Here is a 24,224-nt window from a genome sequence, read left to right as displayed (position 1 = left end):
TTCTTAAGGAGTCTTCATACTGTTCTCTATAGTAAGCCACTAAGTTTTGAAGTAATTTCTACACAGCATCAAATTATACCAACTCTAAACTCACTCATGCAATAGACTGTCTTTACCTATCCCTAGCATCAAATACAGCTAAACAGGAAAAATAAATGTTTCCACTGTGCAATGTGATTTTCTTCCCCTCCACTGAAGCTGTTAAGTTCAAATCTGAACTGAAGCCATTGTTAAAAAAATTTCAACCATGACTTAGAAATATTCCAATAAAATCTAACTCAGAGAAAAGCCTATTAATTAAGACCTTGAAATGCAGACAGTGTAGAGAAGACATATGAAATGACTGAACTGGTGGAGGGCGCTGAGAGAGATCTCCTCTCTCCTGTTTGGGGAAATGAAGGCAAAAGAATTTTCTGAGAGCAGAAATTTTAATGTAAAATTCACTTGATCCCTATCATCAGAGTTGGGACATTCAGTAATAAAAATATATCATCTTTATCTGGGAGATATTATTCATTAATTCAACAAATATTTTATTGAACACCAGTTATTTTTCAGGCATAATATTGTGCTTTGGGCTGCAAAGCTAAATAACCTATAAACCCTAATATCAAGAAGCTTATAGTCTAGACATAGGTAAATAAATGATGACTTTACAATGTTATGAAGGAGCACCTAAAAATAGTCTCTCCTCTCTCCTCTGGGGTTGGTCAAGGCATATTTCTTGGAAGGAGTGGCATATGTACTGAGAACATATAAAGATTTAAATAGCACGAAGAATTGGCCTTAAGATTATACCACAATTACTAGTTCACTCTGGATCTGGTGCTATTGCTCTGTTGTTTGAAAGCTAGTGGGTATCTTTGTTATTCAGGGACTGCAAATTCCACAGCCTGTGAACTTTATGTCTAAGCCATCAAAGCTTCATGTGAGGCATCAGTCAGGGCAGGCCCTGGCCCCACACACCATGTGAAGAAGTTTCTGCCATCAAATCCTTACTCAGCAACACACTCTGGACATTGTTGAGTGACTCATATCAGAAAAACCAAGAAGAAGAGTGTTGAGGAAAAGATCATGTCAACCAAAAGAGCTGCTAAGTGGCTGTTCTTGGTCTCTGCTCCTTTGTCCTCTCCAGGTCTTCCTCCAGAAGAAGAGTCAGTCGGGAGGAACCGACACTAGAGGTCAGTTGGAAAAAAAAAACCAGAAACACAATAATATAAAATCCAATAAATCTTAGTCTGTTAAATAGATGTTATTTGAATTGGGATATAACCCATAAGTGGTTGCATAGGTCTGAATTGCAGCAATTAGACTTGTTACCCTTGCTCTCCTTCAGACAGGTGCCCAACATTGACTGATTAGGAGTTATGGTAATTCCCTTGTTGAGGATGGTGCAGGTCATTACCTGGCAATTCAAAAGAATTAAACTGTTTCTAGATGACACTGTCTATAGCAAAAGAGAATTCTGAAGCAAGTAATATATTTATCTGGTCATAGATACTAGGGCAACAAGTATAACAGATTCTATTATTGCTTTTTGTTTTTTACTGAAAGTAATAACATACAAATTAAAAGTAATTAAATAGGAATGGTAAATTTTCTAAGGATTTAACTTCTATTTTCTTTTTAGGTCTAATTAATTTTCAGATTTCCTGTTGCCAGACTTCATTAGATTTCTGTTTCTTACGAACCAAACATTAAAAATAAAAAGATGTAAACCAATGATCATTTCAGCTAACACATTTTCCATATGGTTAATATGACTGTGTCTAAATATGATGATAAACAAAGGTATACCACAATACCACGCAATAAATGATATTGTTGTTGTTGTTCAGTTGCTCAGTCATGCCTGACTCTTGCCACCCCCTGGCCTGCAGCACGTCAGGCTTCCCTGTCCTTCACTGTCTCCCAGAGTTTGCTCAAACTCACGTCCAATGAGTCATGGGTGCCATCCAACCATCTCATCCTCTGTCACCCTCTTCTCCTGCCTTTAGTCTTTTCCAGCATCAGGGTCATTTCCAGTGAGTCAGTTCTTCAAATCAGTTGGCCAAAGGATTGGAGCTTCAGCTTCAGCATCAGTCCTTTCAATGAATATTCAGGGTTGATTTCCTTTAAGATTGACTGGTTTGATCTCCTTGCAGTCCAAGGGACTCTCAAAAGTCTTCTCCAGTACCACAATTTGAAAGAATCAATTCTTTGGTGCTCAACCTTCTTTATTGTCCAGCTCTCACATCCATACATGATTACTGGAAAAACCATACCTTTGACTATATGGACCTTTGTTGGCAAAGTAATATCTCTGCTTTTTAATACACTGTCTAGGTTTATCATAGCTTTTCTTCCAAGGAGCACATATCTTTTAATTTCATGACTGCAGTCATGATATAGTTGTTACAAATCATACTTTGGAAGAATATTTAATCAAATGGGAAAATGAAAGTGAAAATGTTAGTTGTTCAGACATGTCTGACTGTTTGCGACCCAATGGACTATAGCTTGCTAAGCTCTGCTGTCCTTGGGACTTCCCAGGCAGGATTGGAGTGGATTGGCATTCCCTCCTCCACGGATCTTCCCAACTCAGAGATCTAACCTGGGTCTCCTGCACTGCAGGCAGATTCTTTACTGTCTGAGCCACAGGGAAGCCCAAATGGGAAAATACTTATTGAGTAAAAAAAAACATCAACTATGTAACTAGTTATGACCCCAAACTTATTTAAATATTAGTTTAAAAGTACACTGAAATAGTATGTCTGAGTAATCACAGTTATTATCTGTTTGGTAGTAGTTATATGATTGATTTTTGACTTATTTATATGTTTAATGTATAAGAGAAATTCTATTAAAGACATGTTTTCTTTTTGCAGCCAGAAATAACCATATATCAGTTCAGTTCAGTTGCTCAGTCATGTCCGACTCTTTGTGACACCATGGACTACAGCATGCCAGGCCTCCCTGTCCATCACCAACTCCCAGAGTTTACTCAAATTCATGTCCATTGAGTCGGTGATGCCATCCAACCATCTCATCCTCTGCCATCCCCTTCTCCTCCTGCCCTCAATCTTTCCCAGCATCAGGGTCTTTTCAAATGAGTTAGTTCTTTGCATCAGGTGGCCAAAGTATTGGAGTTCCAGCTTCAGCATCAGTCCTTCCAATGAATATTCAGGACTGATACTGGTTGGATCTCCTTGCTGTCCAAGGGACTCTCAAGAGTCTTCGTCAACACCATGGTTCAAAAGAATCAGTGCTCTAGCACTCAGCTTTCTTTATAGTCCAACTCTCACATCCATACATGACTACTAGAAAAACCATAGCTTTGACTAGACGGACCTTTGTTGGCAAAGTAATGTCTCTGCTTTTTAATATGCTGTCTAGTTTGGTCATAACTTTTCTTAGAAGGAGCAAGTGTCTTTTAATTTCATGGCTACAGTCACCATCGGCAGTGATTTTGGAGCCCCCCAAAATAAAGTCTGTCACTGTTTCCACTGTTTTCCCATCTATTTGCCATGAAGTTATGGGACCAGATGCCATGATCTTAGTTTTCTGAATGTTGAGTCTTAAGCCAAATTTTTCACTCTCCTCTTTCACTTTCATCAAGAGGTTCTTTACTTCCTCTTTGCTTTCTGCCATAAGAGTGGTGTCATCTGCATTTCTGAGGTTATTGATATTTCTCCCAGAAATCCTGATTCCAGCTTGTGCTTCATCCAGTCCAGCATTTCTCATGATGTACTCTGCATATAAGTTAAATAAGCCGGATGATCACATACAGCCTTGATGTACTCGTTTCCCGATTTGGAACCAGTCTGTTGTTCAAAGTCTAGTTCTAACTGTTGGTTCTTGACCTGCATACAGATTTCTCAGGAGGTAAGGTGGTCTGGTATTCCCATCTCTTGAAGAATTTTCCACAATTTGTTGTGATGTACAGAGTCAAAGGCTTTTGCATAGTCAATAAAGCAGAAATAGATGTTTTTCTGGAACTCTCTTGCTTTTTCAATGATCCAGTGGATAATGGCAATTTGATTTCTGGTTCCTCTGCCTTTTCTAAACTTGAACATCTGGAAGTTCACGGTTCATGTACTGTTGAAGCCTGACTTGGAGAATTTTGAGCATTACTTTACTAGCTTGTGAGATGAGTACAATTGTGTGGTAGTTTGAGCATTCTTTGGCATTGCCTTTCTTTGAGATTGGTATGAAAACTGACCTTTTCCAGTCCTGTGGCCACTGCTGAGTTTTCCAAATTTGCTGGCATATTGAGTGCAGCACTTTCACAGCATCATCTTTCAGGATTTGAAATCACTCAACTGGAATTCCATCACCTCCACTAGCTTTGTTCGTAGTGATGCTTTGTAAGGCCCACTTGACTTCACATTCTAGGATGTCTGGCTCTAGGTCAGTGATCACACCATTATGATTATCTGGGTCGTGAAGATCTTTTTTGTACAGTTCTTCTGTGTATTCTTGCCACCTCTTCTTAATATCTTCTGCTTCTGCTAGGTGTCCTTGCTAACTGGCATTTGGTTTATTTGGCCAATAGTAAGCACTGTTGGAGGGAAATTGGAGGGTGAGAAGAGAGGATAGGCAGGGTATTTCCTTCCCCTTTGTGTTGTTGGCATCTGTGGCAGTGGCTGCCTCCCTCCCATGGCTCCACCTCCTCCCCTGCAGGCTCTGTTCCTTGGGCCCAAATCCCACTGTGGTTGCAGCCCCCCACCAGGCAGCCCACATTTCCAGGATTTGTAAAGCCACTTTTTTTCCCCTCCATCCAGCCTAGGGCCAGAAAGGGGTGGTGGCCTTGGGGTAGCTTTCTAATTTTGTTTATCTCTGAGTTGCCTCACCAGTCCCTGTTTGGCATTTAACTCTCATTGAATTAAATTCCTACTGTTAGTGTAAAATTGAGTCAGAGGGCCAGAAGGGGATGCTATCATGCTCTGCAGTAGCAGAGCTTGAAGAGAAGAAAGACTTCCTCTTCTTGCCTAGCAAAAGCTTAGCTAATGAGAGACTGTTCTTCCCCTGTTAGATGGGTCTTGCCCACGGCTTGCCATAGCTGCAGATCCCAAATTGCTGTACTTTGATGAGCCTGAGTAAACTCCACTTTTGCTGGAGGAATAACTGGCCGTCCATTTGTTTTGAGGTCAGCATGAGCCAACTCCAATGGATTAGCAGTGATTTCATAAAGAGCTGAGTTGGAAAAGAATTTTGAGTCATCACACAGGCACTAGGAAAGGACAGACCTGTGTGATTAGAGATGACTGCCAAGGATGGGAGAATTTAGAGCACAGTGACATATTTGCTAACTCTGCATAAAGAGAACCTAATTGGAAATTCTAGTTTCATTTCTGTGCCATTTATTATGTCCTTGGGGGAAGACATTTAACCCCTTTAAGTTCCAGAGTTGTCTTGATGCGTTGGACCATAGCAACGAGGGTCTCCAACCATCTTTACAGTTCATTTAAACAGATGTGGCTGTGAGGTTCATAGCATCTAAACCTATCATTATGTGTGCAGCATGGGTGGGGGTCAACCCCAACAACAGCTTACACATGGCTGATACTCGGAGAGCAGTAGAGGGCTGGGTCAGAGGGGCTTTAGTTATTATTTCAGCTGAGTGGGGAAAAGGAGGAGGCTTGTTTTAAGCATTTCCCATCTTTGTCTTAACAACTGGAATTCCATCACTGGGCCATTAGTATTCCTTCAGGAACACTCACTATCCTTCTTGTAACCTCTGTGTAAAATGTAGACATCACTGCGGGGAGGTGGTTAAAAAGTAAGATGTTTCAGTAATTCATGATTAAGTGTAAATTAGTTGACTTGACAGCCAGTCGAGGGCAGGGGATGACAGAATGGGAACATTTTATTTATAGGGAGACAAAGCATTCTTGAGAGAGTCTCTGCCCACTGGGTAACAGTCTGTCAGTAGACAGGAGAAGGATGTGTTCAGGACATTGAGGGAGGTGGGGGAGGACCATAGAGAAAAATGGCATCTCCTTTATTGAAGTAGTTCCCCAGGACCCACTGTGGCTATGGAGAATAGTTGAGTAATGCGGCTGAGTTCATAAGTCCCTCTCCCAAGAATAAAAGGGGAAAGTCTTATGTTATAATTGGCCCAATTTTCCTCCTACATTTTTTAATCTGGCTCCCTTTTGACCTGCTATGCATTTAAAATATGACAGACCAATAATGATCTGGCCTTATTACTTTATACTTACACACCTAAAGCACAAATCAATTAGTTTTTAAGAAAGCCACATTAGATATCTTATTCCAGAAGCTCCATCTTCTTTAAATCTATTATTTTCATACACGTTTGTAGTCTTCCATTGGCAAAATCAGAAGTTAGGTTATTTCTTGCTTCCTAGTGTCACTAATGATCTGGCTATTCTATTCAATCTCTTCTGATACAATGTTTATCATAATTGAGAAAGTCCTAAATCTTCTTTAAGTGTATCCATTTATCCGTATTTTTAGCATAGTACTACTAATATTTAGTGTGGTCTTTAATTGAACTATCTTCTGTTAAGAAGGTAACAAGTAAAACATCATGGCAAAGCAGGATTAAAAACATTAATGCAAATTGCCTTAACAATTTTGGAGATTAATTAACAAAAACTGTTAAATTTTAAGCCAAAAATATTAAAACTAATCTACTTTCAAATGACTTTGGACTGATTAATAAATTTTTGGAGAAAAGTTTACAAAGAAAAATATTAACAATTTAGCAATAAAAATAAAAACTAAGTTGCCTTCAAATGATTTTTGAACAAGTAAAAGATTTATCTTAAAAGCTCTATTAATATACGTCTTCTCACATGTTATCTATAAAATGATGATATGAAGAAGTAATAGATTTTTCACAATCATTGCAAATAGTTTGTAAGGATGACAGCTCAGGTTTTCCTTCTTTCCTTTGTTTTTTTTTTTTTTTCAGTTTAATGGCAGTTTACTTACTGAGAATCTGTTTCTAGGAATTACAGCTCAATACTGACTTTAAGAAGAGTTCACATTCCAAATTTCTTCTTTTTGCCAGGTTGGTCTCCATGTGAGTGGATGGAATCAGGTCCATTGTCTATTAGTGTAATTTGAGAGGGACTAAGAAATTTCTCTGGCTCCAAATATTTCTTGAATTGCTTGTCATGGGGCCTGAATTTCACTCGAGTCTTTGCAAATAAAAGTTATCTGTAAAAATGCAACCATTTCTGGAGGACTAACACCTTATAAGAATTTGGTTTCTCAACTGTGGGACCAAGGCTCCAGAGGCATGAGGCACAGAATTTGTATGCTTAGGAGTGAGTGAAAGTTGCTCAGTCATGTCTGACTCTGTGATACCCATGGACTATTCAGTCCATAGAATTCTCCAGACCAGAATAGTGGAGTAGGTAGCCTTTCCCTTCTCCAAGGGATCTTCCCAAACTCAGGGATTGAACCTAGGTCTCCCTCATTGCAGGTGAATTCTTTACCAGCAGAGCAACTAGGGAAGCCTAAGAATACTGGAGTGGGTATCCTATCCCTTTTCCAATGGATCTTCCCAACCCAGGAATCGAACTGGGGTCTCCCTCATTGCAGGTGGATTCTTTACCAGCTGAGCTACCAGGAGATCTTTAGGACAGGATGGCAGAAATTCTGAGGGGCATGAGGAAAGATGGAAGGAGAAGTGGTCAGGTACAACTGGCAAACAGAGTGAGCTGGAAACCGCACCCCCCACCCCAGGTCTCTATTAACTTTCTTTCATTTAAAAAATTTTATTTATTTACTTATTTTTGGCTGTGCTGGGTCTTTGTTGCTTTGCCCAGATTTTCTCTAGTTGCAGGGAGTTGGGGCTGCGGTTCATTGTAGTGCTCAGGCTACTCAAAGTGGCTTCTCTTGTTGCAGAGCGTGGGCTCTAGGGCTCCTGAGCTTCAGTAGTTGTGGTGCACCGGCTTGGTGGTTGGAGCTTGTGGGCTCTAGAGTGTGGTTCAGTAGTTGTGGTACATGGGCTTAGTTGCCTCGAGGCAGGTGGAATCTTCCTGGACCAGGGATCAAACCCGTGTCCCCTGCATTGGCAGGCAGATTCTTATCCACTGTACCACCAGCAAAGTCCTCTGACTATTAACTTTCTACTCCATGCTATTGCCTCCTTAAGGTTTTCTGAGACTATTTGATGACTTTCTTTTCCCTTCCTGGAACTTATTATTTGAACCATCTTTCCCCCTCCCATTTGATTGTTCTTAATACCTTGTATTCTTTTTCAAATGGCTTCATGTATTTGCATCTTATCTCCTCCACTAAATCGTGAACTTTTAGAGACAGATGCTGCCATATTTCTTTGGTATTTACATAACACTTATAAAAGTGCTGGGCGTGCAGCAGGTATTTAGTGATACATATTGAGTTGAACTGCTTCCAGAACTTAAGAAATAATTTTAAATGCTTGATATTCACAAATGGTTTTACAGGACACAATAAGGAATGCCTGAATTTACTAGAAGTAGAATTCCAGTATACCAAATAAACCTTCAATTATGGATGGTATAAAAATACCATTGATATACAATATTTAACTACAGAGATAATGAGAATAAAATTTGAAAGTGGCCTGGCTGATAAGAAGCCAAATGGGGAAAGTGACTAGTGATGGGCTTTCTTAGGGATAGTGTCATTCGTATTACCATCCCCAGGGCTGCTCTTGTTTTCAGTTGGTCCTGTGAGGATTCTTCCATGCACATGGGAAATCCAACCATCTTTGTAGTTTTAATGAGAGTTTTGATGATTTGTTTCATGTGCACTGCCTGTGTACTATGTCCCTTCACTTGTGCCTGACTCTTTGCGACCCTATAGACTGTAACTGTCCAGGCTCCTTTGTTCACGGGATTCTTCAGGCAAGAATACTGGAGTGGGGTTGCCATTTCCTTCTCCAGTTTGTAGTCACAGGACAAGGGCTCAGTCCTTGCGGTTCCCTGGCTCTAGAGCACAGGCTCGATAGTTGTGACACATGGGCTTAGTTGCTCCACAGAGTGTGTGATCTTCCCGAACCAGGGTTGGAACCCATGTCTCCTGCATTGGCAGGTGGATTTTTTACCACTGAGGCACAAGGGAAGCCCTAAAATTGTTTTATAATATATAAATAAGGACAAAAAATTGAAGGCGGGAGGAGAAGGGGACGACAGAGGATGAGATGGTTGGATGCCATCACCGACTCAATGGACATGATCGTGAGTAAACTCCGGGAGCTGGTGATGGACAGGGAGGCCTGGCGTGCTGCAGTGCATGGGGTCACAAAGAGTCGGACATGACTGAGTGACTGAACTGAACTGAGGACAAAAATCTTTTAAAATGGTGGCTTTAAGCATGATCATAGACCAGGTCAAAAAAGTTTTAACATGTTGTATGTATTAAAACAAGTAAAACTTAAATGTGAAAATAATCAGTAGAGCAAAGATGATCATGTAATAATGTGGCATGTGTATATGAACTCTAAATCCATTTTCTGAAGCTGGTAGAGAACAAGTACAGTGGTCCCTCTATATCCACAAGGGATCATTTCTAGGACAGCCACCGCCCCGACCCCCCATACCAACATCCGAAGATGCTCAAGTCCCTCACATAAAATGGTGCCGTGTTCTTTATAACCAACACACATTCTCCCTAATACATTGAATCATCTCTAGATTACTTATAGTACCTAATGCTGTGAAAATACTATGTAAACAGTATTAAATACAATGTAAATGCTATGGAAATAGCTGCCAGAGCACGGTCAATTCAAGTTTTGCTTTTTTTGAACTTTCTGGAATTTTTTTCAAGATAGTTTTGAAATTGCTTGAATCTGCAGGTGTGGGACCTGCAGATACTGAGCCCATGGATATCGGGGGCCAACTGTAACTTGTTCTTCATGCTCCAAGTTAAACCTTATGCTGTTAGTTTGAGAGGAAGCAGGAAATTAGCTGAATTAGGTGGGGATTGTGACAGAAAGGCAGGAGGTGATAGGGGGCAGATGCCTCTCAGCTTGGCCCACACGGGTGGTCTGTATTGTAGGGAATAGCCCACCATGCATGACTGCTTGAATGTTTGGGTGATTGGGAGAGTCTCTCTCTTGCCCAAATGAGTGCAGAAGAGTCTCTCTTACCAGCCAAACCAGATCAGCCTCTTAGGCTGGCAACTCTTATTGCCAGAAAATAAAATAGTTGCCTTGAAACAGTTTCAATCCTTGCCTGGGCTCTGCTGCCTGAGATTCAGAGTTAATTTGTCTGGGGGAAAAACTGTGTGTTAGGATTTTTAAAAGCTCCATCATGGTTCTAATGTGTGGCTAAGAATAAGAATTGCTGCTCTAAAAATTGACTGACTCAGCAGTCAGCATTGGCCTAGGTTTCTTCATTTTGATATTTGTGACTCAGCATTTACTTGATGAAAATATTTACATGATGAAAATATCTATAGATCCTCTTTAAGTATCTTAAACAAATGTTTCCAAAATCTGATTTCATTAGGAAAAATTCTACAAGGGAGAAAGGATTCATTTAGGAAGTATAGAACGAAGTTAATTATGGAAACGAAAAAGAAGCCCTTAGCTTATTATAGTGAATACAATGAGGATGTTGCCAACCATCCCTGTTGAACAGAGAATCCCAACCATGGAAGGTAGGATGACAGTATCCACCATGCTGAGGGTTTGATAAGCGAACTCTCCATTCCATGATTTGTTCAAAAGTTCAGCAAAGGTGTTACAACAGGATGTAACATCCTGTTACAATAGGATGAGTGAAATAAATTCATTGTCCATGAACCCCCAGTAGTTAAAGCTGTGAAGGAATAGGATGTGATTTATTTAATGAAATTTTGAGGTAATTCCTTCCATATAAGTTTTTGTTAATTCCACAAATATTTATTGGGGCTTTCTTTGCACCAAGAACTCATGCAACATAAGATTCCAGGGTGAGTATGATTGCTTCCTGTCCATATGATGTGATGAATTACCAGAGGAGATATGGAAACAGTAAATTATTGAACAGTATACCAGGATAGTGTGTACGTGTTCTCCACCTGATTGTAGTACGTGCTTCAATCACAGCTAATATTTACTCAGGACACACTGGTGCTGGTTGTTTACAGCTGGCATCTGTTCTTATTGACTTGCACGTCAGTCGTATTGGCTAGAACCCCCACAGTGCCTAGGTTGTTAAGTATATCTTCTCTTATCTCTGATAAAAATGAATGGGAGACTCCAACTCTGATTGCTTAGAAAAGCAGTGGGATAAGACTTCCCAAGATGATTCCTGGCCTGTCTTGAGGGATGAGGAAGAGTTAGATCAGTAAAGGACAGTGTGGGAAGGGAAGTGTTGTAGTAATTCAGGGGACCATGTTCAAAGAAGAATTATGGCACGGAAAAAATGTCCAGCTACCAACCTGAAAATAAAAAGTAAACAAACAAAACCAATGGAGCCATGAAATTATTTGGTTGGTCAACCATCTTGATAAAAGACATTAAAAAAATGCCATCTAAGTGTTATTTCTGGTAATAGTAAACTGAGTAACTCAGATTAACTCTCTCACTGAAAGAAATAAAATATTATGAGCAAAATGTATATATGGGTGTGTGTGTGTGTGTGTGTGTGTACACAGCAATTTAAAAATATTCAAGATCTGAAAAATTAGTGGCCCCTCCTTGGCTAGTTTTTAGATGAGATCCAGTAACTGCAAGGTAAGAGGAATATTGAATCATCAAGGCTATCTTTCTCCAGAAGGTGCTTAATGCCACAACAATTTGAGCTCTGGTTGAATGTCTGTATTTTGTCCAGAGGGACGTCAAGGCTCTCAGCCTATTGAAGGTAGAGAAGTTTGCAGAAGAACCCTTCTTCTGAGCTGGAGCCCCAGGGGCAATGTCCTTAGCTATGAATGAACCTGATTTACATTTTTCTTTCTTACCTCCACAACCATTGGGAACTCTGAGAGCTGCCTTGGTGACTTTGGAATGGAGAGGAGAGAGAGAAGGAAAAGAAAAGCAGATTTTCACTGGGAAGCTCTAGAAGAATCCTTGCAGATTTAGACCATGAGTGGGCAGGCCATGGACTCTCAAGGCTTGAACTTAATATGAGGTGGTCCAGGTCTGCAAAGCCCCCTAGATACCGGGTAGATAGAAATGCAAATCCTTTTTAAAGGGAAAAACAGGTATCCTAAGGTATCAGAAAATCCTCAAAATATTTTTGAGGGCAATGACCAGCAAGCATGCAAAGACACATTGCTTATATGCTGATTTAAATGCATTCAAGACTTAAATGTAAGACCATACTATAAAACTAAAAGAAGAAAACACAGGGAAAATGTCCATTGACACTTGTCTGGGCTATGATTTTTTGGACATGACATCAAAATGAAGGAACAAATGCAAAAATAAACAAATGGGGCTATATCAAAGTAAAAAGAGTCTGTACAACAAAAGAAATAATCAGCAAAATCAAAAGATAACCTACTGAATGGGAGAAAATATTTTCAAACCAGCCATCTGATAAGTGATTTATATCCAAAATACATAAGGAACTTATACAACTCACTAGCAAAATACAAGCAATCTAGTTGGCTCGGATGGTAAAGAATCTGCCTCCAATGTGGGAGACCTGGGTTTGATCCCTGGGTTGGGAAGATCCCCTGGAGGAGGGCATGGCAAACTACTCCAGTATTCTTGCGTGGAGAATCCCCATGGACAGAGGAGCCTGATGCACTACAGTCCATGGGGTTGCAAAGAGTCAGACTCGACTGAGCGACTAAGCACAAAGGAGTTGAATAGACATTTTTTTCCGAAGGAGACAGACAAATGGCCAACAGGTATATGACAAGATGTCAACAAAACTGTCAGGAAAATGCAAATCAAACTACAATGAGTTATTTTCTCATATCTGTTTGGATGGCCATTATAAAAAAAGAAAAGAACAAGGGTCAAAGATGTGGAAAAAAGTGAATCATTTTGCACTATTTGTAGGAATGTAAATTAGTGCAACTACTATGGAAATCAGAATGGACTTTCCTCAAAAAATTAAAAACTAGAACTACTAGTTTTAATGTACCACTCCTGGGATACATCTGAAAGAAATGAATCAGTTCAGTCAGTCAGTTCAGTTGCTCAGTGGTGTCCGACTCTTTGCGACCCCGTGAATCGCAGCACGCCAGGCCTCCCTGTCCATAACCAACTCCCGGAGTTTACCCACACTCATGTCCATTGAGTCAGCGATGCCATCCAGCCATCTCATCCTCTGTGGTCCCCTTCTCCTCCTGCCCCCAATCCCTCCCAGCATCAGGGTCTGAATACATCAGTATCATAAGATACGTGTACTCCTATGTTCATTGTAGCATTATTTACATTTGCCAAGACATAGAGATAGTCTCAGTGTGCACTGATGGGAAAAAGAAAATGTGATACACAAACACACAGGAATAATATTGAGCCATAAAAAAGAGTGAAATCTTGTCTTTTGTGATAACATGGATGAGCCTCAAGGGCATTGTGCTAAGTGAAATAAGATGGGAAGGACAAACACTGTATGTTCTCATCTACAAGTGGAATCTAAAAATGCTGATCTTATAGAAACAGAGAGTAAAATGATGGTTACCAGAAGTGATAAATTGACATAATGAAATATTGTACAGCACTAGAAGGGAACTGATACAATATATAACAGATACAATATATACAGACACAATAACATGAATGAATCTAACAATTTAAGATTGGGTAAAAAGCAAAAGTTCATATAGTATGATTCCATTTAGGTAGAATTTTAAAACACAGGCAAAACTAATCTATATTGTTCAGTTCCATTCAGTCGCTCAGTCATGTTCAACTCTTTGTGACCCCATGAACCGCAGCACACCAGGCCTCCCTGTCCATCACCAACTCCTGGAGTTCACCCAAATCCATGTCCATTGAGTCGGTGATGCCATCCAACCATCTCATCCTCTGTCGTCCCCCTTCTCCTCCTGCCCTCAATCTTTCCCAGCATCAGGGTCTTTTCAAATGAGTCAGCTTTTTGCATCAGGTGGCCAAAGTATTGGAGTTTCAGCTTCAACATCAGTCCCTCCAAAGAACACCCAGGACTGATCTCCTTCAGGATGGACTGGTTGGGTCTCCTTGCAGTCCAAGGGACTCTCAAGAGTCTTCTCCAACACCACAGTTCAAAAGCATCAATTCTTCAGCGCTCAGCTTTCTTTATAGTATTATTAGGGATACATATTTGTTGTTGTTCAGTTGCTCAGTCATGTCCAGCTCTTTGTGACCCCATAGACTGCAGCACGCCAGGCCTCCCTGTCCTTTGCCATCTCCGGAAGCTTGCTCAAACCCATATCCAGAGAGTTGGTGATGCCATCCAACCATCTTGTCCTCTGTTGTCCCCTTCTCCTCCTGCCTTCAATCTTTCCCAACATCAGAGTCTTTTTCAATGAGTTGGCTCTTCATATCAGGTGGCCAAACTATTGGAGCTTCAGCTTAAGCATCACTCCTTCCAATGAAAATTCAGGACTGATTTCCTTTAGGATAGACTGGTTGGATCTCCTTGCAGTCAAGAGTCTTCTCCAACACCACAGTTTAAAAGCATCAATTCTTTGGTGCTTAGCCTTTTTTATGACCCAACTTTCACATCCTTACATGACTACTGGAAAAACTGTAGCTTTGACTATATGGACTTTTGTTGGCAAAGTGTTGTCTCTGCTTTTTAATATGCTGTCTAGGTTGGTCATAGATTTCCTTCCAAGGAGCAGGCGACTTTTAATTTCGTGGCTATAATTGCCATCTGCTGTGATTTTGGAGCCCAAGAAAATAAAGTCTGTCACTGTTTCCCCATCTATTCGCCATGAAGTGATGCAACAGAATGCCATGATCTTAGTTTTCTGAATGTCAAGTTTTAAGCCAGCTTTTACACTCTCTTCTTTCACCTTTGTCAAGAGGCTTTTCAATTCCTCTTTGCTTTCTGCCATAAGGGTGGTGTCATCTGCATATCTGAGATTATTGATATTTCTCCCAGCAGTCTTGATTCCAGCTTGTGCTTCTTTCAGCCCAGTGTTTCTCATGATGTACTCTGCATATAAGTTAAATAAGCAGGATGACCACATATAGCCTTGATGTACTCCTTTCCTGATTTGGAACCAGTCTGTTGTTCCATGTCCAGTTCTAACTGTTGCTTCTTGACTTGCATACACGTTTCTTAGGAGGCAGGTCAGGTGGTCTGGTATTCCCATCTCTTTAATAATTTTCCACAGATACATATAATAACAGTAAAAATATAAAGAAAAGCAAAGAAGCGATAACTGGAAAAGTCAGATTGATGATCACCGCTAAAGAGAGGGTTTTATATATGGCTCTGCAGGTAATATTGATAGTAAAAAATAGTTTTTACAAAGCAGTCTGACATCGACCATGTAGTTTCAAGGCAATAACCTAAATTTATGTTCATTCTTCTTTTTTAATGTTAGTACCTATTTTCATCTTAATTTTCCCACTTTTCTATTCAGTTACTTCAAACTTTAAAAATCAGCTAATATAAATGTTAACTTTATGCTTTTGTTATGCTGAAATTTGATGCCTAAATATATGCAAAAACTTAGCAAAAGAAGTATTTTCAGGCAAAACAGTTATATATGACTGACTGAACTCTGAAAAATATCATGCAGAAAAACAATCACACTCAGTGACCTCATGTTGTCTTTAAAACAACAAACGTGGCTATTTGAAAAAGTCTAGATGATTAGTTTATTTCAGTTTTCATTCTGTTATTAGGTCATGAAAAAATATGATGTTTAAGAGTGATTTGAGGAGATACACAGAAATCTAGCATTCAAGATAAGAGGTGAAAATTTAACTTTTATGACAACTTCTTTTTAGCATTTTCACAAAGTTAAAAAAGAAAATATGGATTATATATTGAAATTAATAGGCTTGGCAAACATATGTACTTTTGGGAACAGTGATTTAAGTTTAAGACATATGCAAACTTTTTCCAATGAATTATGTATAGCATATCCATCATCTCCCAAATCATTTATGTATTTCAATATCTCTCCTCCAAATAGAATCTACAGGAATGTAACTCCCCAAGTTTTAGCCAACATTCACACTGTGTGTTTCCAAGACTAACAGTCTCACATCTAAAATTTGGGAGTGTAATGTATATGGCTATACATTAATTTTTTAAAACATTTAACAAATGTTAAAAATGTTAGTGACAACTCCTGGGCTATTTAAATCTCAACGCAAATCTCTTCATCTTCACCCTTCTATCTCTCTGTACCTCTTGCTTTATTTTATCTCCCAGCTCTCAGCTTTTCTGAGGAAGATGGGGACTTCAGAGAGTGGGGAAGGAAGTTATCTATGAAATAATACTATGTGTAGAAAGAGCTCTGAAAGTAAACTTCAACCTTTCATCTAAAATTTTCACTCGTATCAGTAAAAATCTGACAGAGTAAAAGCCCTGGTATCTTGGCTGTGACTGTTTTCCTGTTGTCAATCAAAACCCAATACTTAGCATCTGCTGTAAATGTTAGAATTCTAAGTAAAGGCAAATTGATGCATTTGTGAAAATTCTAAGTAAAATTTTGTGAATGCGTCATATTTTTAAGAAATTTGTTACTTGATCAATTCACTTAATTTCAAACTTCAGAAATGCATCAGTTGAATAATAAATTCATGTCAAGGAAAATAATCCCCTTGTTCTTCATCTTGTCTTGTTAGCTATTGCAGGTGGTGGCCTGCTTGCCCCCCAGTTATATGACAGCCAAACATGAAAAGCTAGTGTCCAGTAATATTTAGTGTTTCACAAGGTTCACAAAGTAACATATACTTATATTCCTGTCCTTAATAGACACTACTCATTAGTTAAATATATAGGAAGAAAATATGAATTCACTGATGGCTGGTAAATATTAGCTGTTGAAAACTTTTAAGCATTATTTTTAAATTGTTCATATTTTAAATATTATTAATATTTACTCAAGAGGTTATTTTAAAGAACTTTTTATATAAACAGTGTCTCAATTGTTAAATATGATTTCATTATATCTAAGGGCCATTTTTATCCAGGTCAGCTCCCTCTGATATTACAACAAAAGCCAATGCTTAAGGAATTCCCTGGCAGTCCAGTGGCTAAGACTCCATGTTTCCACCGCAAGGGACTTGGGTCCTATCCCCTGTCAGGGAACTAAGATCCTGCATGCTACATGGTGCAACTAAAAAAAAAAAAAAAAAAGCCAATGCTTAAATAAGACTAACTTAATAAAAACTGTTTTGCAGGAAACACCCTGCACTATCCTTGTCTTTCTTCACGTGGTACCTCTGGAGTGACTCCATCCACCCAGGTAATCAATACTTTCCCTTGAAACTTTTCTGGGTAGAAAACTTTCTCATTTATTAAATTGCAAGTTTTAATACTGACTTGGAATATAACCCCAGAAAACTGGTCTTAAGTAGTTGAGAATGTCATTTTGTAAGAAGATTTTTTTTTTCTTAAAAAAAAAAAAGGAAATTTATGCTTGTGAGGTTGGTGTTAAAAGAAGACTGACAGTGTCAGTTTAATGTATTCTGATACACATCGTTCATCTATATACACTGACACCTTCATACATACACAATTTATTCATGATGACTAGGACAAGCAAAAGGAGGAATGAGTTTCAAGGAAATTAGACTTTTTTAAAGAAAAAAGAAAGTGTTAAGAAGTCTGAAAAGTGATAAGAATATGTACATGGCAAAGAGGAGCATGATGTGGAGAATAAATCAAAAGAACAGATGATGAGTTTATTTACATCTGAATGACAGTTTCACACAATTTTGATTATTTTTAGAAATAAATCCTGAAATAATAATCCTCAACTATTTTTCAGTAACCATAGTCATGAATCTAATGAACCAAGTTTATGGCTACCTGTTACTATTTTCAAGTTAAATATCAGAAAAAAATCAGCTGGGGAAAAAAATCTGCTGCTAACAAGTCATAAAATCATTAAGAATGCTTCAATAGCCACAAAGCACAAAATAAAACAATTGTATATACCTGCCTCCACCCCATCCATATACACATGCACACATACCTATGAGGTCCAGGGTGTAGATTTTCTCTCTAAGTTGTGGCCCAACTAACTGGGAGATCTCATTATTTTTCACCTCATTCACTCATCTCCTCCAATTCTACTGAACCTGTGTTTGGGCAATCTCTATTTTAATGATTAGGTATGCTCAACTTTAAGTCATCCATTCACTCATTACATTACAGTGTTTATAGCAAAGAACAAAACCAATAAGATTTCTACTTCCTGGAGTTGCATCCCAATATTTAAGGGTTTATGGTTATATAAATTGTACTGCATTCTGCCACTTGCAATGTGTAACTTCAGTTGAGGAATCTAAGTCTCAGTAAAGAGTAATAAGAACAGTACCTATCTCAAAGTATGGGGGAAACTGAGACTTAGATAATTTTTTGACAGATGGGAGTGAAGTGACTTGGGGAAGGAGAGAGTCTCTAATTTGGAGAAAGGTACATGTAGGCTAATAGTCCTGGACCCCCTTGGAAGGTTCCTAGCTCAAAAGACTTCCTATATATTGCCTTCATTGAGGACAGGAGTCATGTTTTGTTGTAGTGTTGTAGTGTTTCTCAGCCATGTCTGACTCTTTGCGACCCCATGGAGTGTAGCCCACCAGGCTCCTCTGTTCATGGAATTCTCCAGGCAAGAATACTGGAGTGGATTGCCATTTCCTCCTCCAGGGGATCTTCCCAATCCAGTGATTAAACCCAGGTCTCAGGCACAGCTGGTGATTCTATACTCTCTGAGCTACCAGGGAAGCCCTACTTCGAGGGGAAGGTGTTTCATTTACTTTGTAGTCATCATAGATTTATATATTTATAAAAACATTTTTTGACCGGTGGTAGTAGAGTATCTTATTTTAATAGAACCAGCATATTATATTCATTTTCTGACAGATGGGAGTGAAGTGACTTGGGGAAGGAGAGAATCTCTAATTTGGAGAAAGGTACATATAGGCTAATAGTCCTGGACCCCCTAGGAAGATTCCTAGCTCAAAAGACTTCCTACACATTGCCTTCACTGAGGACAGGAGTCATGTTTTCTTCATCATTTTTTCCCTATCACCTAATATAGTAGCACAGTATGCATGTGAAATTGACCTTTCCCTAGCACCTCAGCAGCCACTAGCTACATGTGGCTTATTGAACACATGAAAAATGGCTTGTCTGAATTGAGATGCACTGTAAATATAGACTATACACAACATTTTGAATTTGACTAAATATAAAAAAATAAATCAGTGCCTTAATTACAAGTTTATGTTGATTACATATGGAAATGATCATTTTTATATAGTGATTAAATAAAATATATTATTAAAATTAATCTTACCTGTTCCTTTTGGCTTTCTAAATGTGGCTCCTAGAAAATTTATAATTACATATGTGGTTTGCCTTGGTTGCTCATTTTTCTGTTGGACAGAGCTGCCTTAGAATGCTGATTAGAGAAAATGTCCTTGATAACACACAATAATTATTTATATTGCTATTAATTTAAAATTTCATTAGTATAATTCTAACCCATCTCATATCCTTTTTAGCTTGCCTCAGTTTATCTCTTATTTCATATGCTTTTAAAGGATTATATGGGGTATAATCCTAAATAAGATTAAAGAAGAAAATTTCTGAAAAATTTATATTCCTTCTTGGCAAAAACAGTTAAATTAAAAAAAATATATTTTTTAATCACTTGACTCTTTGCCTACCTAATCTATAAGCTTTTTATTTTAAGAAGAGAGTCTGTTGCTGAAAATCTGCTAGTGTTAAATAGTCTCATATGAATATAGTGGCTATGTTTCGTACATATTTTGATTAATTTGATAATTTCAATTTATATACTGATTATTATGTTTTATTGTTTGTCTATAAATTAATGAGAAAGTAAGCATTCTAAAAGCACACTGGCAAGCTTTATTCAATCAACTGTGGAGCTTTGTTAAATACTAGTTTCCAGGTGTCTGAGTTTCCTCAGTACCACAAACTCTCCCACACGGGTGAGTGAGATGGACCAAAGGAAGGTCAATATACTCCATCATCCTCTACTAAATCTGAACCGTTCTCATGCTAAGGAGAGGTCACCTTACCTGGGAACATCTGATTGTCAGGGCTGGGCAGGGCACACTGAAACAGGTTGCTTTTGTAGGGAAGTGCGTGGGTATATTTGTATGTATGTTTGTGTGTGTGTTTATTGCAATCAGTAATCATGCCAAATACTTGGATCTGTGATCCAGCTATTTCACTTGAATATACAGAAAGAGTTAAGAGTTTTATTAATTAAATAAGATGTACCCAAGTTATTCTGAAATTTAATGAAATACAGCTGTTACTGTGATGCATGGTAATTAGCTCTAAGTCACAGGAAATTTGTAAAAGACTGTCACTGTGTCAACATTAATTTTTACACAATTGAATCCAATTTTTAAAAACTTCTCTATAAAGTCTTCCCTGCATCAGAATCATTCTCTCTCTCCCTCTCCATCTCCTCCCTTTCCATTTCCTTCTGCCCTTTCCAAAGAGAGAGACCCCCGAGTCTGCCTAAGCGTCTCCAGTCATCTACCCTCTCAGGCTTCCCACCCTAGGCAGGGGAATCCCTACACTCTGCAGACCTTGAAGACATGCTTAGTTTGGGCCTTAGATGTGCATCTGCTGCTATATTTCAAGGGATCTTTTTTTTTTTTTTTTAATTTTTACTGGGCTTTAGGGGATGGGATAGGGAATACCTCCGTAAGTTATGCCCCACTAGGAAGATGTCCATTCTAACTTTCCTGGGATAACTTTCAGAGCTTTTTCTTTTTCTTGGAGCTGCTGCTCTTGGGGGAAGTAGCCTCTTCAGGTCCACTGTTGAGTGGCTCCTCCTTGGAAGACACTTTCTGCTTTTCCTTGGGGACCTTTTGTTTTCTGACTCATTAGGGTCATTAACTGGTTCTTCTTTGGGAAAAGATTTCTTCCTCTTGGGAAGACTTCCAGTGCAAGCTGTCTCTTCAAGATCACTACTAACTAGCTCTTCCTTGGAAAAAGATTTCTTTTTCTTGGGTTTGGAAAAAGAGACAGATGGGTCTTTCATTCCATTCTCCTGAGGAGCCTCTTGGGGCTTTTACTTTTTCTTCTTTTTGAGTCTTTCACTTGTCTCCTCACTCTCCTCTGGGGCACTACTATTTTCTGAAGAAGCCAGGGCAATTGCAGCCAGCCTTTTCAAACTTCTTCAGGCGTTTCTTCTCCTGTTTCTCAAGCTTCCTAGTAATCTCAGCAGCCGCTTCCTCTGCCTGAACCATTGCCTCCTTCATGACATCCAGATTCTTTCGGGGAATCTCTCCAGTCTCATGGAAGGACAGCTGCGCCTCAACTTGTTCTCGAAGCTTCTCCCCCAAAACACTGGTGGGCACCTCAGAGAAGCAATCGATTCATGAGACAATACTGCATTTGTTTGCCAGGTATCGGGAGATGTGGCCTTTGTTCTTGGCAGCTGCTCAGCCAATGAAGGTAGAGTGGAAAAATGAGTCCATATTTTGGGGTGTTAGCCCTTGTCTTCAAGGCTCTGGAAACTTGGTCCCTTTGCTGGACCCAGGAAATCACTCAGACACCAGGACTGGTCAAGGGATCTTTATAACATCCCCGATTCTGTTAGCATGGGATAGAAAGAAGAAACCCAGGTACGGTGTGAAAAGGTGGTACCCAGGGAGAGAAAGGATACCTGTCAGTGGTTCTGGAACCCTAGCATTTGGGGTTCCCTAGCATTTGACCCCTAGTTTGGGGTCAGAGGAATGAGAGAGTGTAGACATGGAGACAGAGGACAGGGAGAGAAGGGGAGCAGACCATCTGTGAGGCCCAGCACTTCTGTAAGAGACCCAGGTATCTCTTTATATCCCTGGGGCACAGCTTTTGATCATTTTATTCCAAGTTACCCCTCTTCAGGGTAGCCAGGAGCTAGACATACAGAGAGGACAGAGGCACGCGGGCTTTCCTCCTCCACCCTCACAGGTCAAGCATGCTACCTTCCTGGAGGAATCTGACAGTTTAGGGCCTAATCTGAACCCTGTCACTTTCTAACTGTGTGACTTCAAGTAGTCACCAACCTCTCTGAGCCTCATTTTTCCCACCCGTGGTTTCCCCATTGGTGAAGTGGGAGAATGATACTCTCTATCATCGCACTCATGGGGGTTTAATACAATGAAGCACCCAAACATTGCTTAAAGCAGAGTAGGCTCTTGTCAAAAGTTCTTTCTTTTCCTTAGGCCTGAGGCATGAACAAGTCTTCCTCCCTCTTTCCCCATTTCCTGCTCTCTCCAATTTCCCCTACCTGTATTTATTTCATTTCACTTCTGAGGATCAGAATGTTAAAAATAAATGCAGAGGAGATTGGGGGTGGGTGAGTGTGGGACGCGAGGTAAGTGAAAGCCTTGCTTCCTTCCAGGTGGCATGCAGGAGGGGTCATGGTAACAGGTAGAAGAGTCCCAGTGTCTTCAGGGCATGTCCCATTGTTTGTCCTTTGTGGATTGGGAGCTGCGACTCTCCTTCCCAGGGCACCTAGGGCCTCTGACCAGACACTGCCCTGACCACTGGATCTAGTGGGCTTTCAAAGGTTCTGTAGAGGGAACCCCCATATTATACTCTGGGGCCAATCTAGTTAACTGGGAAATTTGATGTCTGGTGGAACAATTGCTGCACCTTACACATTTAGCCCATCACTTGTGTTAAGAGGTACAGGCTCAACTCTAATGAGATGCTAGACTTATCACTAGATTGCAGTAATCCTCTCCCCAAATCCACTTCTGGGGGGTTTGAGGAAAGCAGGCTGACACTAAACATGGAATTTGTTCCCTCGTAGCATCTTGGACTCATAGGACTGTACCAGGTTCCTCTTTAAAGTGCCTGATGGTTTTCCTACTCAATCTCAATTTCTGTTTAGCAATCAACATTAATATTTCTGGTGGGTGGGCTGCACACTGATGCTTCTTTATTCCCCAAACTCTTTTATTGGAATATATTACTCTGTGCAGTTTAACAAGCTGTGCTAGGCTAGGAGTCAAGCAATCCTGACCTTGTAACTATCTTGTCATAGCCACGAGGCAATAGAAGAGGGCATGTCTGCTCTGCAAAAGGCCGATTCAAAGGTGACATAAAACAGAGGTGGTTGAAACTGGAGCTGATTATACAGAGTGAAGTAAGCCAGAAAGAAAAACACCAATACAGTATACTAACACATATATATGGAATTTAGAAAGATGGTAATGATAACCCTGTATGCGAGACAGCAAAAGAGACACAGATGTATAGAACAGTCTTTTGGACTCTGTGGGAAAGGGAGGAGGGGGATGATTTGGGAGAATGGCATTGTAACATGTATACTATCATGTAAGAAATGAATCGCCAGTCCAGGTTTGATGCAGGATACAGGATGCTTGGGGCTGGTGCACTGGGATGACCCAGAGGGATGGTATGGGGAGGGAGGTGGGAGGGGAATTCAGGATTGGGAACATGTGTACACCCGTGGTGGATTCATGTTGATGTATGGCAAAACCAATACAATATTGTAAAGTAATTAGCCTCTAATTAAAATAAATTAAAAAAAAAAAACAGATGTCATGATCCAAATGAAAAACAAATAGTGGGCTCCCCATCCTGTCATGCCAGTTAGGTTGTACCCTCTTTCCACATCTCTACCCACAAATTATATTAGGAAACAGGTTAAATAGAAAATGCAACATTAGAAAAATTAGAAAACATTCATTGAAAACACCTGGCCCCCACATTTGCACTGAGCTAAGTTCTGTGAAATTTCTGTGCATACAGGAAATAAAGACAATTGCACGTTTATGCCTGTTTTAGTAGTAGCTTCAGGGGCCTTTTAATAAGATTCCACTACAAATAAAGATATAAAACTTTGGGGCAAAACCTTGCTAAGAAGTTTAAGAGAGTGCGTTTCTCTCTCATTGCTAAAGAAAGAACTTTTAGAATTTCTCAAGGACTCTGAGAAGCTCTGGGCTGATGTGCAAAAGCCCACATTCCCTTCTCCCCGCTCTCTGCGGTTCCCTGACAGCTACTAACTTCCTAAGGGCATGGGCAGAGTTCTGACAACCTTGCACGCGCCATGTGACAGATGAGTAATGCAAGGTTAACCAAGAGACCAGAGGCGCAAACACGGTGTGGGCTGAGGGGCCGAGGGCATCAACTTGGGTGAGGAACTCTGGCTTTTTTAGT

At 39.7% G+C, this 24,224-nt stretch overlaps 1 protein-coding gene across 1 annotated transcript in view; it reads right to left on the bottom strand.

Moving 5' to 3' along the window:
- The window catches only part of MCHR2 (melanin concentrating hormone receptor 2), a 37,431-nt gene that overhangs the window by 13,010 nt on the left and 197 nt on the right, over positions 1–24,224 (bottom strand). The window contains 3 exon segments of the mRNA XM_024997175.1: positions 10,540–10,711; positions 19,548–19,625; positions 21,215–21,398. Of these exon segments, the coding sequence (XP_024852943.1) occupies positions 10,540–10,711; positions 19,548–19,625; positions 21,215–21,398 (434 nt within the window).

Source organism: Bos taurus, chromosome 9, assembly GCF_002263795.3.
Source record: "Bos taurus isolate L1 Dominette 01449 registration number 42190680 breed Hereford chromosome 9, ARS-UCD2.0, whole genome shotgun sequence".
NCBI lineage: Eukaryota > Metazoa > Chordata > Mammalia > Artiodactyla > Bovidae > Bos > Bos taurus.
The sequence above is the reverse complement of the archived record's forward strand: the minus strand, read 5'-3'. Positions and strand labels throughout refer to the sequence as shown.